The sequence below is a fragment of the Eimeria maxima genome, genomic scaffold, assembly GCF_000499605.1.
Source record: "Eimeria maxima Weybridge genomic scaffold, Emw_scaff83, whole genome shotgun sequence".
Classification (NCBI taxonomy): Eukaryota; Apicomplexa; class Conoidasida; order Eucoccidiorida; family Eimeriidae; genus Eimeria; species Eimeria maxima.
The window spans coordinates 25,829-41,509 of NW_013563995.1; the positions used below are offsets into that span (position 1 = coordinate 25,829).

Below are 15,681 nucleotides of genomic sequence, written 5' to 3' on the forward strand. Positions count from 1 at the left end.
CAGCAACAGCAGCAGCAACAGCAGCAATTGCAGCACCATGTACAGCAGCAGCAGCAGCAGCAGCAGGCAGACCTGCGCCAGACTGATGAAGCAAAGCTATCAAAGCCACCACAGGGTTCGACTGCAGCAGGAGCAGCAGCAGCAGCAGCAACTGCAGCAGATGCAACAGCAGCAGCACCGGACATGACAGCAGCAGCAGGGGATACAGCTGCACCAGCAGGAGATGCCAACGCACAGCCTGCAGCAGCAACAGCAGCAGCAACAGCAGCGGATGCAGAAGCATCGGCAGCGGACGACTCTTCTGCTGCTGCATCCAAGCCCAACAGCAGCAGCAGCAGCATCAGCAGCAGCGAACCAAAGGAGCAAGAGCAGCAGCAGCAGCAGCAGCAGCAGCAGCAAGAGAAGCGCGATTTACCATCTGCTGCTGCTGACAGCAGCAGCGAATCACCAACCAACAAAAACAACAACCCCACCCCCACGACCGCCACAACCACCGCCATCAACAGCAGCAACAGCAGCAACAGCAGCAGCAGCAGCAGCAGCAGCAGCAGCAGCAGCAAGACAGATGAGGTCCAACTAGAGGCCCGTGAGGAAGATTTTTGTATAAAGTTAGGGATACCTCCTGTTGTTTATTTATTAATTGCTGCTGCTCTTACTAAACAAATACAACAAACACCTATTCATACAAATAATCAACAAAGTACGTTGCTCCTGCTGCTGCTGCTGTCGCTCCTGCTCCTGCTGTTGTCTCTGCTGCTGCTGCAGCTCACGCTGCTGATGGTGGTGGTGGTGCTGATGGTGGTGGTTGTTGTGGTGGTGCTGCTGCTGATGTTTATGGCGCTAGTGCTGCTTGTGCTGCTGCTGTTGTTGTTGCTGCTGCTGCTGCACCTGTTGTTGCTCCTGTTGCTTGTGGTGCTGCTGGTGCTACTGCAGTTAATTGTGTCCAATATGCTGTTCCTGTTGCTGCTGCTGCTGCTGCTGCTGCTGCTGCTGCTGCTGTGTTTGCTGCGCTGCAGATGGTTTTGCAGAGCTGTGGAATTTTGACGTTCAATTGAATGTGCAGCAGCAGCAAGTGCAACCGCAGCAGCAGCAGCAGCAGCAGCAGCAGCAGCAACAGCCGCAGCCACAACCGCAGCCGCAACCGCAGCAGCAACAGCAACAACTGCAGCAGTTGCACCTGCAACAGCAGCAGCAGCAATTGCAACTGCAGCGGCAGCTGCATGCACCATTCGCAGCAGCAGAAGCTGCTGGCTTCCAGGCAGCACGGGCTAACCCGCTGCTGCTGCAGCACCATCAGCTGCAGCAACAGCTGCAGCTGCAACAGCAGCAGTTGCAGCAACAGCAACAGCTGCAGCAACAGCAGCACGCATTAGCCTTAGCGGATCCGTCTGTGCTGTCAGCAGCAGGAGGAGCAGCAGCAAAGACACCAGCAAAGAGGAAGCATTCGCGAGGCAGCGGCTCAACAGCAGCAGCAGCAACAACAGCAGCAGCAACAACAACAGCAGCAGCAGCAGCAGCAAACAGAGACATGCACTTCAGTTGGCTTGCTGCACAACTGCCAAAGGTCAAGGGAATTGTTTATGATGCTGCTGCTGCTGCTTGGACAGTGCGTCTAGAGCCGCAGCAGCAGCAGCAACAGCAACAGCAGCAGCAGCAACAGCAACAACAGGAACAAACACAGCAGCAGAAGTCCCAGCAGCAGCAACAACAGCAGAAGCAGGATGACGGGGCAGCAGCAACTGCAGCGACTCGCGGCTCTTCTGAAACATCAGCAGCAACTGATGCTCCAACCAGCAGCAGCAGCAGCAGCACCAGCACCAGCAGCAGCAGCAGCAGCAGCAGCAGCAGCAGCGGGACAGTTCATTCCTTTAGTGTAGGTTTGTATGGATTTGAGGGGGCATGGCAGCGTGCATGCGAATTTAAGAAGGCAGCAGCAACAGCAGCAGGAGCATTAGATGTTGCTGCTGCTGTTCAAGCTGCTGCTGATGCTGCTGCTGCACTACGTGCGCATGTAGACTTATCTGCAGAGGCTGCATGCAGCAGCAGCTCGCCGCCTTCTCTTGCAGCAGCAGCAGCAGCAGCGGCAGCGGCGGCAGCAGCAAGCGGCAGCAGCAACTACTTGCTGTCCTCCAAACGTCTACGCCTCGATAACAGCAGCAGCAGCAGCAGCAGCAGCATCTTCCAGCAGCTCCCTTCAGCAGCAGCAGCAACAGGGGTACCGGACAACTCTGACGCGGCAGCAGCAGCAGCAGCAGCCGCTGCTGCTGCTGCTGCTCTTAGGAGACAGTCATCCACAGCATTGCTGCAGAAACAACCGTCATCGTTTCTGCAGCCCCCATCAGCAGCAGCAGCGGCGGCAGCAGCAGCAGCTGCTGCTGCTGCTACAGGAGGGGGTGCTTTCTTTGGGCCATTCCTCCCTAGTGTAGCAGAGCAACAGCGTGCAGCAGCAGCAGCAGCGGCTGCAGCAGCAGCAGCTGCGCCCGATGCGCAGCAGCGCGTTGCAGCAGCTGCGGCACAGCAGCAGCAGAGGTTTGCTGCAGCGCAGCAGCAACAGCTGCCGCTAAATCTGCGTCAGCAGCTGCACCAGCAGCAATTGCTGTTGCTGCAGCAGCAACTGCAGCAGCAGCAGATGTTGCTGCAGAAACAGCAGCTACAGATGCGACTGCAGCACGATATAGCAGCAGCAGGCAGTGACGGGGCGCAGCACGAGCTCCAGCAGCAGCAGCAACTGCACTTGCTGCAGCAACAGCAGCAGCAGATGCAGCAGCAGCAGCAGCTGCACTTGCTGCAGCAGCAGCAGCCATGGCTCATGTTGCAGCCGAATACTTTCTCCGCAGGTGCGCAGCAGCAGCTGCTGCTGCATCCACTGCTGCAGCTGCAGCAGCAGCAGCTGCTGCAGCAGCAACACACAGTGCAACAGCAGCAGGCACGACAGCAGCAAACGCTGCAGCAGCAGCCTCTGCAGCAACAGCCGCAGCAAGATGCCTCTCAGGCACTGCTGCTGCGCCGGATGCCGCAGCAGCAGCAACAACAGCAAAAACAGTCGCAGCAGCAGCAGCAGCAGCAGCAGCAGCAATAGTTGCTGCTAAGCTTTTATACCAGTTGCTGCTGCAGCACAATTGTATAACTCTTTTCCGTCTATGGCGCTTATTGTCTGTTGTTACTCATGCTGTTGTTGCTGCTGCTGTTGCTGCTGCTGTTGCTGCTGCTACTGTTGCTGCTGCTGTTGCTGCTGCTACTGTTGCTGCTGCTGTTGCTGCTGCTACTGTTGCTGCTACTATTTCTACTACTGTAGTTATTGCTGTTGTTGGTGCTGTTGTACTATAGCTATCATACTGCAGCAGCAGCAGCAGCAGCAAGACACACATCCGTCACCAATTATATTATAAGCAAAAATTTGTTTGCTGCTGCACTAGCAGCTGCTGCAGTTGCAGTAGCTGCAGCTATTGCTGCAGCAACAGCAGCTGCTTTGCTGTTGCTGCAACTGCTACGGAAAATACAGCTGCTGCTGCTGCTGCAGCCCTGCAGCAGCAGCAACAACAACAGCAGCAGCAGCAGCTGCTACTTCATACTCCCACATTGTGTTTGCATGCTCCACCGCTGAAAAAGCTGCAGCAGTTGCTGCTGCAGCAGCAGTTGCAGCAGCAGCAGCAGCAGCAGCAGCAGAAAAGAATCGTTTAGCCAATGAGCATATCAATCGCAGCATTTATATTTCCCTTCACAGCCTCCAACACCCTGCAGCAAACAGTAGCAGCAGCAGCAGCAGCAGCAGCAGCAGAAGCAGCAGCAGCAACAGCAGCAGCAGGAGTTAGGGAACAAGCATCAATAAGCAAAAATGCAGCACAACAGCAGATGCACTAAGCAGCAATAGCAGCATTAACAGCAAAAGTAGCAGCAGAAGCAGCCACAGGAGCAGCAGCAGCCACAGCAGCAGCAACAACAGCAGCAGCAGCAGCAACAGCAGCAGCAGCACTTACGAGAGATTTCTTTGTCTGTCTGTGAATCCCATAGCCTCAAGTTGCTGCAGCTGAAATCGAAATTGCTGCTCAGGCTGCTGCTGCTGCTGCTGCTGCTGCTGCTGCTGTGCTGCCGAGAGTGCTGCTGCTATGGCAGGAGCTCCTGCTGCTGCAGGAGCAGCAGGTCTTGCTGCTGCTCCTGCTGCTGCTGCTGCTGCTGCTGAACTAGATGGAGGAGAGAGTACAGCAATAAATGCATCAATATCTTTTATGTGCTGCTGCAGTTGCTGCCTAACAACTTCTTCTTCTTGTGTATCATAAAGAGAGAAACGGTACTGCTCCTCTGCTGCTGCTGCTGCTGCTGCTGCTGCTGCTGTTCCATTTGCTGCTGCTGCTGCTGTTCCATTTGCTGCTGTTGTTCCATTTGCTGCTGTTGTTCCATTTGCTGCTGCTGCTGCTGCTGCTGCTGCTGCTGCTGGTGTGACATCGAATCCAATAAGCTTAAGTGCCTCCTTCCCTGTAGGCATGCGTAGTACCTTTTGCTGCAGTATCTCGTTGCTGCTGCTGAGCAGCAAATGCTTTTGCTGCAGTTCTTTTTTATTTTTATTTATATTATTTATTATTGTTTTTATTGTTAATAAAAATAATAATTTGCTGCTGCTGTTTATATCTGCTGCTGTACATGTACGTCGTAGCATATCCGTAAAGGGAGTTGTTGCTGCAGGCCATTCTTGCTGCTGCTGCTGCTGCTGCTGCTGCTGTTGCTGCTGCTGCTGCTGCTGATTGCCAGCAAACTGCGCTGCTGTCCATAAAGTTGTTTGACCAGATGCTAAGGCTGCTTGCTGCACTTGCTGCTGCTGCTGCTGCAGCATCGGCAGCAGCATACGACCAACAGGTGTCTCTGCTATCCTCTCTACTTGCTGCACTATATAATCAGGAATATCCCGACCCAATAAAAAACGGCAAAACTCTGCAGCAGCAGCAGCAGCAGCAGCAGCAGCAGAAGCAGCAGCAGCAGCAACAGTACAAATATGAATACAGCAGCAGCAGCGGTCAAAGAGGAGGAGGTACAGGGAACAGCAGCAGCAATAGTAGCAGCAACAGCGCAACAACAATCACAAATGCTGCAGGAGTACCATGAGATGCAGCAGCAGCATCAACACCATCAACACCAGCAACAACACCAGCAACAGCAACAGCAACAGCAGCAGCAGCAGCAGCAGCAGCAGCAGCAGCAGGTAAAAAGTATGACCTTGTGTGAAGTGGTTGCAGTTGTTGTGCAGCAAATCATAAGTCTCAGCCGTAAAACGAGGAGAAATACTTGTTAAAAACCTGCAGCAGCAGCAGCAGCAGCAGCAACAGCAGCAGCAGCAACAGCAGCAACAGCAGCATAAGCAACTAAATGTAGCAACAACGCAACGAAGCAACTACAGCAACAGCAGCAGCAGCAGCGACAACAACAGTCTAGCAACAGCCGTTCCCTAGGTGCCATGCAACAGAAACAACAACAGCAGCAGCAGCAGCACCACCACCAACAGCAGCAGCAGCAGCAGCAGCAGCAGCAGCAGGAGCAGGAGCAGGAGCAGCAGGAGCAGGCTTACGTCTGTATTTCTTGGTTAGTTTTATGTGTGACACCAAGTTCCTCAATTTTATTTGGAGACATACCGTACATAGATTCTATCTCATAAGGACGCATGCGGACTACTCCTCCTCCTGCAGCAGCAGCAGCAGCAGCAGCAGCAGCAGCAGCAGCAGCAGCAGAAGCAGAAGAAGCAGCAACAGGGGTAAGAGTTGTTGTTGCTGTTGTTATTGGTGCAGCAGAAGCAGCAGATCATGAGGAATGATGGAGATTGCAAAAAAAAGAAATATTAAACTTATTAACATTATTTATACCCTGTACAACTCCTAAACCCTAAACCCTAAACCCTAAACCCTAAACCCTAAACCCTTAATTTACCATAGAAATATTCAAGATCACCCAATTGAATTCCGCTGTGCCAAACTCCTTCAAGTGGTCGACCGAGCAGCATGGGAGCTAAACGAGAGGCCCTAAACCCCACAAACCCTAAACCCTAAACCCTAAACCCTAAACCCTAAACCCTAAACCCTAAACCCTAAATAATAAACTCTAAACTCTAGGAGGTTAAATGAATAAATATAAACACTGCGACGGCTGCTATCGCCGTGATTATACGTAAGCGGTTTTGAGCTGGCAAGGGTTTAGAAGCTAAACCCTAAACCCTAAACCCTAAACCCTAGATAATGGTAAACACTCACAGGCCTCTGCTGATGTCATACACACGAAGAATAACCCGAGTGCCGCTGCTGCTGTTCGCCATCTTTGCTGCTGCGTGTTGCAGGTAATGCTGCTGCTGCTGCTACTGCTGCTGCTGTACTGCTGCTGCTGCTGCTGCTGCTGCTGTTGCTGCACCAGGAGAAATTGCTTCTGAATGCCTTTATGAGGAACTACAACCAAAGGAGGTCCCCCCTACCTACTCCGCTGCTGCTGCTGCTGCTGCTGCTGCTGCTGCTGCGTCCCCCTCTAGCTGTTGCTGCTGCTGCAGTGTTGCTCCTCCTGCTGCTGCTGCCGTTGCTGCCAATGCTGCTGCTGCAGTGACGAAATATAACAAAAATAATAACAAAAAAGGCAGGGATGCTTCCGATGATCGCCGCCTCTTGCTGCAGAGCTGCTGCTGCTGCTGCTGCTGCCTTCTGTAGCAGCGGTTATGCTGCTGCTGCTGCTACTGGTACTGCTGCTGTCGGCGGCGCATGCAGCGCTCCGCTGCTGCAACAGCAGCAACAGCAGCAACAGCAGCAGCAGGGGACAAGAATAAATAAAGCCTTTAAGAATTAACTACTAACAAAATGACAATAAACGCGACTCTTATCTAGGCGATGTTAACATGCATGCAGCGCAGCAACAGCAGCAGCAGCAGCAGCACTGGAAACAGGAGCTGCAGCACAATAGCAGCAGTAGGAGCAACAGTAGATAACTTGCTCATAGACATCCTGAAGGAAGACAAGTCGTCAGAAACTGCAGCAGCAAGAGAACACATAGCAGCAGCAGCAGCAGCACCGGTGGAGACCAGCAGCAGCAGCAGCAGCAAAACTGCTGCCGCACCTGCAGCAGAAGCATGACAATTATAGCCGCTATCGTTGAGGTCTCCACGTTGGTGCTGCTGCTGTCATTGCTGCTGCTGCTGCTGCCGATTCTACTAGTCTTCCCGTTGCTGTTTGTTGTCTAATGAAGACAGAAAGAGCAGCAGCAGCAACAGCAGCAGCAACAGCAGCAGCAGCACAAACAGCATAGTTAGGAAGAAATGCTACGGTAGCAGCATGCAGCGATGTCTCTGCGCGCCAACAGTCCCCCAGGAGCAGCAGCAGCTGCTGCTGTACCAGCACCTGCTGCTGCTTTAGCAGCACCTGCTGCTGATGTAGCAGCACCTGCTGCTGATGTAGCAGCACCTGCTGCAGATGTTGCTGCTGATGTCACTGCAGCAGGCGCGACAGGGCTACCTCCAGCAGCAGCAGAGGGAGCAGCAGCAGCTGCAGCAGCAGCAGCAGCGATCAACAAGGACAGCCCAAGAAATGTTTTGTTCCTAGGCAGTAGCAACAGCAGGTGCAGCAGCACCACCAGCAAACGTAGGAGCAGCAGCAGAAGCAGCAGCAGGAGCAGCAGCAGGAGCAGCAGCAGGAGGAGCAGCAGCAGCAGCAACAACACCAATTCGCCTAGAATGTACACGCCTAGAAGCAATGGCAGCAGGAGAAGCAGCAGCAGTAAAAGGCCGGATATTCCCTACCCTGCTAGCAGCAGCGACAGCAGCAGCAGCAGCGGCGGCGGCAGCAGCGGCGGCAGCAGCAGCAGCGGCGGCAGCAGCAGCAGCGGCGGCAGCAGCAGCAGCGATCCTTCACGGGGACGCCCCCGCAGCAGAAGCAGCAGCAACAACAAAAATATTCCTTTAAAGGAACACTGCAGCAGCAGGAGCTGCAGCAGGGGCAACAGCAGGAGCTGCAGCAGGAACTGCAGCAGCAGCAGCAGCAACAAAGATCGTAGTAGCAGCAGGAGCTGCAGCAGAGGGAGCATCAGCAAGAAGCTCAGCAGCAGGAGCAGCAGCAAGAACCCCATGAGCAGCAGGAGCAGCAGCAAGAACAACATGAGCAGCAGCAACTGCAGCAGCAGATCTAAGGATGACAATTCTGAATGCGACAGCAGCAGCAGCAGCTTATGGGAGGCGCAGCAGCAGCAGCAGCAGCAGCAGCGGCTGCTGCAGGCTATTGACGAGGCAGAGAAGCTTGCAAGTGATGCCCTAGAGGCGCAGCATCAGCATCAGCAGCAGCAGCAACAGCAGCAGCAGCAGCAGCAGCAGCAAAGTGTTTGGGTGCCAGAGATGGGGCCTTCGTGGAATGTTGAGACACATCTGCGATCTCTAAGAGACTTCAAAGGTGAGGGTTTAGGGTTTAGGGTTTAGGGTTTAGGGTTTGAGGAATAGAGCGGTTTCATAAAAGTTAGGGTTTAAGTATTAGGGTTTAGTGTTTAGGGTTTGTGTATTGTGTTATCTGATGAGGGTTTAGAGGTTATTATTGTATTTCTTTAAGTACGATAATTTTTTTTTTTTCAAGGGTTTAGGGTTTAGGGTTTAGGGTTTAGGGTTTAGGGTTTTGGGGTGTATACGCAGTTCGTGTCCATTTAACGGCTGTAGGCGAAGCGCCGCGTCTTCGTTTAAAAGAATTTGCTGTTGATGGATTTGAGACATTTGCTGCTGTTGTTAATTTCTTACAAAAAGCATTAAAAAGGAGAGAAATTGTTAGTTGCTGCTGCTGCTGTTGCTGCTGCTGTTGCTGCTGCTGCTGGGGTTGCTGATTTTGGTGCTGCTGTTGTTGCTTGGGTTGCTGTCTTGGGTGCTGTTGCTGTTGCTGCTGCTGGTGTTGTTGCTGCTGTTGCTGTTGCTGCTGCTGGTGTTGTTGCTGCTGTTGCTGTTGCTGCTGCTCGTCGCTGCTGCAGCAGCAGCAGCAGCAATTGAGAGTATGTGTGTGCTGCATGCAGCATGTTTATCTGAATAGTTCTTTTAAGCCCCAACCTAATGAATATATTGCTGACTTATTTCAAGTACAAACCCTAAACCCTAAACCCTAAACCCTAACTAAACCCTAAACCCTAATCCCAAACAATACCCAAAACCCTAAAAAAATTCAAACTCTGGGTCCTAAACCCTATCCGTAAACCCCAATTCTAAACCCTAAACCCTAAACCCTTATTTTTGTTTGCTGCAGAAGTTCGCTGTTGGTAGCCGCCTTCTTATATCCTACAGCTATACGCCGGCCTTCTGAGCAGCAGCAGCAGCAGCAACTGCAGCAGCAGCAGCAGCATCAGGAGCTAGCCAGAGCAGCAGCAAGTGCTGCAGCATTTGCTGCTGCTGTTAAATATTTTGTTTATAAATATTGTGGGGGGTTTAGGAGTTCCTAGGGTTTAGGGTTTGTGCAAACCCTAGGACCTAAACCCTCGAGTATGTTTTTTTTTTTTTTTTTTTGAATTTGGGGGTCTGGCTAAACCCTAAACCCTAGACCCTAGACCGTAAACCCTAAACCCTAGTAAGGGTTTAGAGTTTTCATCACTGAGGGTTTATCTAAACCCTCGTATTGTCCTCTGAATTCCGCAACACACAGGTTAAGGGTTTAGGGTTTGGCAACCCTAGACCCTCATTTAACTTCTTACTGGTAGCCGCCTCCAAACCCTAAACCCTAATCTGTAAACACTAAACCCTAATTCTTGCATGCTTGATTCAGCCCTACACACCTCGTGGGTGCTTGATGCTGCATAAACCCTAAACCCTAAACCCTAGAAATAGATTATTATTAGTTGCGGGAAAGTTAAAGGAACAACGGAAGTCAATAAACCCTAAACCCTAAACCCTAGAGTTCAGGATGCACCCAGCAGCAGCAGCAGCAGCAGCAGTACTACTTGCTGCTGCCACAGCAGCAAGTTTTGCTGCTGCTGCTGTTGGTATGGCTGTTGCTGCTACTGTTGCTGTTGCCGCTGCTGCAGTTGCTGCTGCTGCAGTTGCTGCTGCTGCTGTTGCTGCTGCTGCTGTTGCTGCTGCATCTACGGAATGATTTCCTTCTTAAGTATTTCATATTCAGGTTCTTCTTCTTCGCTGCTGCTGTCTGCAGCAACAAGTTGCTGCTGCTGCTGCTGCATGTGCTGCTGCAGCAGCCAATAAGGACAAGATTCATCTGAGGTGTATCTGCAGATATTTTTATAAAAAGAAACAGCACGATTATTACATCTTAATACTGTACACATTATTTTCTTCAGCTGTATAGGCAGCAGCAGGTAGCTCTATAAGCTGTTTATTTGCAGCATTAATTCTTAAATAATTTAATTCTTTATTTAAATTTCGAATAAAAATTTCCAACATAAAAAGAAGACGACGCCCTATAGATCGACATCTATACTCCTCCTATACACAAACCCTAAACCCTAAACCCTAAACCCTAAACCCTAAAACCCTAAACCCTAAACAATAGAAATAGATACACTCCTAATTGAACATTAACCATGAAAAACACAAACCCTCGGCTTAAAACCCTCTATACTCTAAACCCTAAACCCCCTTGGCACACACCCTATCAACACTCGCCGCCTTTTATCGTAAACCCTAAACCCTAAACCCTAAACCCTACCTTGATTTGGAGTTCGTAGAGGTATACAACGGGCTGTCTTTCTTCTACTTCGAATCGAAAATGAAGAAAAGCTGCAAGAGGATCTTTTGCTGCCTCCGATACTGCACGCAAACCCTAAACCCTAAACCCTTAACCCTAACCCCCAGACCCTAAACCCCAAACCCAGAAACCTTAGACCATATCCCCCAAGCCAGGAACCCTAAACCCTAGCTGCCAAACCCAGGAACCCTAAACCCTAATCCCCAAACCCTAAACCATAACCCCCCTAACCACCAAACCCTAAACCCTAACCCCCCCTGATCCCCAAACCCTAAACCCTAGACAGCAAACCCTAAACCCTAAACCCTTACAGGTATTTTTATTAGATTGGAATACAATCCAGAAGTGTGCATGTTTATTAAAAAGTTCGCTTCTTTTTGTCTCATCTCTCCATCCTTTTTGCATAAAATTACTTTTATTGTATAAATCCTCCATATTATTCTTAACAAGAAGAAATAAACCCTCTAATATGGAAACCCCAAACCCTAAACCCTCATCTAAACCCTCCTTACTCAACTCCTCATAACTACGTTCAAACACTACAAACTCAGAAGACCCTAATACACTGGGGGCCCCCCCGTCTTGGGTAGCTGGGGCCCCTCCCTCTTGCTTAGCTTGGGGGCCCCCATCTTGGGTAGCTGGGGCAGCTCCTGGTGAGCCAGTTGGGGGGGCCTCTGACGAACCAGCTGGGGGGCCCCCCTCCTGGGTAGCCGGGGGGCCCCCTGGAGAGCTAGCTGGGGGGGCCCCTCCTGCCTCTCGAAGCCCCTCTTGGGGTTGTCTTTGCTGTTGATTTGAAGATGGAGTACCCTTGTTAGACGAACCCTGATTAGGGTTTAGGGTTTGCTGGGGTTTAGGCCTGAGTGTAAATGATGAAAACCCTCCTGGTAAGAGAGGAAGACGTTTTAGGGTTTGCTTAATGCATGCATTCGCTGCTTCTTCTTCTGCTGCCTTTAAAACCCTTTTAGGGTTTTTCTTGTTTTTCTTCAATGATAAAGAAGAAGAAGAAGAAGAAGAAGGCCCGACAGCCGAAACCCCACGAGGACGTGCCGGCATCCCCGCGAGGGTTTAGGGTTTAGGGTTTAGGGTTTAGGGTCTGGGGGAAAAAAATCGGATAATGATGATAAATTAAAATCATACACTTAATGAAACTCACAAATCATAAACCCTAAACCCTAAACCCTAAACCCCACGAGAGTAACACAGCCCCATCCTGCCGTGTCTTCACACAACACAGCAAGGGTGTAAGATTATACCGATCCTAGGGTTTAGGGTTTAGGGTTTACGATTTAGCAGGCTTAGATAATTAGGAGGGGCTTAACTTCATATATAAAGTATAAACCACCGTAAACCCTAAACCCTACCTACCCCCAACCTCCATTAACACACACCCTAGTACTATGTACAGCATAGCCTTAAAAACCCTAAACCCTAAACCCTAAACCCTCTCGATAGCCACATTCTAGAATGAACTGCTAAACCACAAACCCTGCTCCAAGCCCTAAACCCTAAACCCTTCCGATGCATGAACCCTAAACACTAAACACCAAACCCTTCTGCCCTAATGGTAAACCCTCACAGTCAAGTAGAGGTATGCTCACTTATACTTGTAAATCAGTAAACCCTTTTAATGCTCAAACCCTAGCACCAGTAGATAAACCCTAATTTAATCATCTAAACCCTAATTCAACTATAAACCCTAGTTCAATCCTCTAAACACTAATGCAGTTGTCCTCGTCTTAATTCATCTCCTTAAACCCTAAGCGAACTTTGCAAACCCTAATTAAACTGCCTAAACCCTAATTGAACTGCCTAAACCCTAATTCAACTATACAAACCCTAATTCAACTCTGTAAACCCTAATTCAACCCGCCACATTCCAAGACAGTTCTGTAAACCCCAATCCATCTCTCTAAACCCTAATTTAACCGTCAAAACCCTAATTTATATTTCTAAACCCTAATCCATCCTTCTAAACCCTAATTAATCTCTCTAAACCCTAATTTATTCTCCTAAACCCTGATCCCCCCGCAAGGAAAACCCCAGTAAATGCTGAACATGTTGTTGTCTATCTTAAGGGTTTAGGGTTTAGGGTTTTCTTGTGTTATTATATATGTTGCAATAACTCAATTATAAGCAACAGACAGCAAAATCCTCACACGGTTGCTGCTGCTGCTGCTGCTGCTATTGCTGCTGCTCTTGCTGGTAGTATGGGTGCTGCTTCTGCTGGTGGTGTTGCTGCTGCTGCTATTGTTCCTGCTTCTGCTGCAGAAGCAGCAGCAGCAGCTGCTGCTGCTATTACCACTACTATTATTACTATTATGATTGCGACTCCCTTGCTGCTTCAGCTGCTGCTGCTACTGCAAGAGGAGCAACAGCAGCAACTGCTGCTGCGGTTGCTCCTGCTGTTACTACTACGAGTGCATTATTCCTGCTACATGTGCCGCTGCTGCAATTGCTGCTGCTGCTGCTGCAATTGCTGCTGTAGTCCATACAGATGCATGCACAAAAGGGCAGATGTTCGAGGGTTTAGTATTACAGGGTCCGGCAAATCAAACCCTAAACCCTAAACCCTTATTATTTAGCCGTCTACATTCTAAACCAACAAACCCTTGAACGTTAAATGACGTATACTTTGGTGCAGAATCCACTAGGGTTTAGGGTTTAGGGTTTAGGGTTTAGATTCTAGCGTTTGAGGCATCGACCCTATGGGGTAGCTGTTGTGGGTCAAGTATTTAGGGTTTAGGGTTAAGGGTTTAGGTGAGGTTTATACTACATAATATAAACAATATGCTTTTAATTGTGGTTTAGGGTTTAGGGTTTAGCAACTCTAGTATGCATAATTCGCTTATAAAACCCTAAACCCTCGAGGCGCCAGGTACAGTGTTGTCTCGGTTTAGGGTTCAGGGTTTAGGGTTATATGCTTAGGGAGTGTTATTCGTCAAGAAAGCAAACTGAATAAAAATATAAACCCTAAACCCTAAACCCTGTAAGGAATGTTTCTAATGGAAGACAGATCCGGATGAAACCTGCTCCAAGCCCTAAACCCTAAACCCTAAACCCTAAACACTACCGTCTCTACAGAAGTTATGATGGAGTATTGACACTTAAATATTCTTTAACACCTAATTTAATTTTTTTAATCCTTTTTACATCAATTTTTAAGGCGCTAAACCCTAAACCCTAAACCCTTGCCACTAAACCCTAAACCCTAAACCCTGAACCTTTCAACTTCCTGATTTCCGATCCTTACGGGTATCCAACCCTAAACCCTAAAAACAATAGATGCTAAACCCTAAATGCTCAACGAAAGTATCGATCCCTCCACCTCCATGGAGGCAGTTGTGAGGGTTTAGGGCTTAGGGTTTAGGGTTTGAAGGGACGCAGTTACTTGCTCAGGAGAACACCAGCTGCACAACAAGAGCAGCAGCCACAGCTGCAACTGTAGCAGCAGCAGCAGCAGCAACAGCAGCAACAGCAGCAGCAACAGCAGCAGCAGCAATGGGGAAGAACAAGAGGAAACTCGGCTTAAATTCTGTTTTTTCTGCCATAAAGAAGTCTGCTGGGCAGAACAGCAACATAGACGCAGCAGAAGCAGCAGCAGCAACAGCAACAGCAACAACAACAGCAGCAACAAGAACAATAGCAGCAGCAGCAGGAGGAGCAGCAGAAAATGCACCAAACGGATGTGCAGGAGGAACCGCAGCAACAAAGGCAGCTCCAGCAGCAGCAATAGCAGCAACAGCACACAAAGGCGCAGCAGCAAGAGCAGCAGCAGCAGGAGGAGCAGCAGCAGCAGCAAAATTTCCTGAGGCAGTCGCCCTCGATTGCGAGATGGTTGGATGTGGAGAAGATGGAAGAATTTCCATCTTAGGTAAACCCTAAACCCTAAACCCTAAACCCTTATCCTCAAAAGGCTAAACTATAAACATTTATCCACTAAACCCTAAAGCTAAACCCTAAACCCTCAAGCTAAAAGCAAAACCCTAGATCGTAAGCAGAAACCCTTTACACGAAGGAAGGCCTGTGCTAACAGAAAACCCATGGAGGGTTTAGGGTTTAGGGTTTAGGGTTTAGGGTTTGTGTGCAGCTCAAGTAGGACTGGTAGATGAAGAAGGAAGAGTGTTAATTAATGAATATGTTAAACCCCAACTCCCTGTTACAGATCTTCGCGCCCATATCACCGGTAAACCCTAAACCCTAAACCCTAAACCCTAGCAGAGGGAGGTGTGTGGTGTGTTTCTTAAACCCTAAAAGTTGTCTTTGCTGCTTTGATAATACATGCGCAGCAGCAGCAGCAGCAGCAGCAGCAGGCAGCAGCATCAACTCGACACCCCCATATTATACCGAATGATGGTTTATTATTGTTTATTATTGTTTATTAGGGTTTAGGGTTTAGGGTTTAGAGTTTAGGGTTTAGGGTTTAGGGTTTATGATTAGGGTTAACAATGGAATGCTTAGAACAGAGAGGAATATCATTTACTGCTGCAAGGAATTTAGTTAAAGAAAAAATAAAAGACAAAATACTTGTTGGGCATGCAATTCATCATGATCTACAGGTAATTACTGCTGCTGCTGCTGCTGCTGCTGCTGCTGCTGCTGTTGCTGGTTGCTGCTATATTACCTAACTACTCTTGCTGCTGCTGCTTCTCCTTTTATTACTATTACTGCTGCTACTGCTGCTGCTCTTACAACTACACAACCACAACAACAACAACAACCAACTACTAATACTACAACTATTGTTGCTGCTGTTCCTGCTGCTGCTGCTGCTGCTGCTGCTGCTGCTGCTGCTGCTGGTGGTATCTTTTGTAGGTATTGAATTTAACACATCCATTACATTTAATTCGTGATACAAGTCGCTATACACCATTAATGCCTCCTTATATAATAAATAAGAATAATAATATAAATAGTAAGAATAATAATATAAATAATAATAATAATATAAATAATAATATAAATAATAAAAAAAAAAAAGAAGAAAAAAAAAAAAAAAAAAAAAAAT

General features: G+C 49.0%; 5 protein-coding genes across 5 annotated transcripts in view; 3 read left to right on the forward strand and 2 right to left on the reverse strand.

Moving 5' to 3' along the window:
- Window positions 1-3,079, forward strand: part of EMWEY_00011720 (hypothetical protein, conserved) — a gene marked incomplete at both ends in the record, with an annotated part of 3,531 nt that extends 452 nt beyond the window's left edge. The window contains 2 exons of the mRNA XM_013479014.1: window positions 1-586; window positions 1,029-3,079. The exon at window positions 1-586 is cut by the window's left edge and continues 102 nt beyond it. Coding sequence (XP_013334468.1) covers window positions 1-586; window positions 1,029-3,079 — 2,637 coding nt within the window. The remainder of the gene's footprint in view (window positions 587-1,028) is intronic.
- A 598-nt stretch (window positions 3,080-3,677) lies between these two features.
- EMWEY_00011730 (hypothetical protein, conserved) lies at window positions 3,678-6,295 on the reverse strand (the record flags this gene model as incomplete). The annotated part of the gene is made up of 6 exons (XM_013479015.1): window positions 3,678-3,735; window positions 3,978-4,926; window positions 5,209-5,288; window positions 5,558-5,669; window positions 5,914-6,005; window positions 6,234-6,295. 6 exons carry the CDS (start codon window positions 6,293-6,295, stop codon window positions 3,678-3,680), a joined length of 1,353 nt encoding a protein of 450 aa, XP_013334469.1.
- A 1,395-nt stretch (window positions 6,296-7,690) lies between these two features.
- On the forward strand, window positions 7,691-9,334 carry EMWEY_00011740 (hypothetical protein, conserved; the record flags this gene model as incomplete). Its single annotated transcript, XM_013479016.1, has 3 exons — window positions 7,691-8,399; window positions 8,633-8,760; window positions 9,266-9,334. The coding sequence occupies 3 exons, from the start codon at window positions 7,691-7,693 to the stop codon at window positions 9,332-9,334; spliced, it is 906 nt and encodes a 301-aa protein (XP_013334470.1).
- A 722-nt stretch (window positions 9,335-10,056) lies between these two features.
- EMWEY_00011750 (acetyltransferase domain-containing protein, putative) lies at window positions 10,057-11,305 on the reverse strand (the record flags this gene model as incomplete). Its single annotated transcript, XM_013479017.1, has 5 exons — window positions 10,057-10,198; window positions 10,410-10,414; window positions 10,638-10,738; window positions 10,929-10,933; window positions 11,241-11,305. 5 exons carry the CDS (start codon window positions 11,303-11,305, stop codon window positions 10,057-10,059), a joined length of 318 nt encoding a protein of 105 aa, XP_013334471.1.
- Window positions 11,306-13,190: 1,885 nt separating this feature from the next.
- EMWEY_00011760 (exonuclease domain-containing protein, putative) lies at window positions 13,191-14,870 on the forward strand (the record flags this gene model as incomplete). The annotated part of the gene is made up of 3 exons (XM_013479018.1): window positions 13,191-13,215; window positions 14,053-14,547; window positions 14,764-14,870. 3 exons carry the CDS (start codon window positions 13,191-13,193, stop codon window positions 14,868-14,870), a joined length of 627 nt encoding a protein of 208 aa, XP_013334472.1.
- Between the last annotated feature and the right edge of the window lie 811 nt (window positions 14,871-15,681).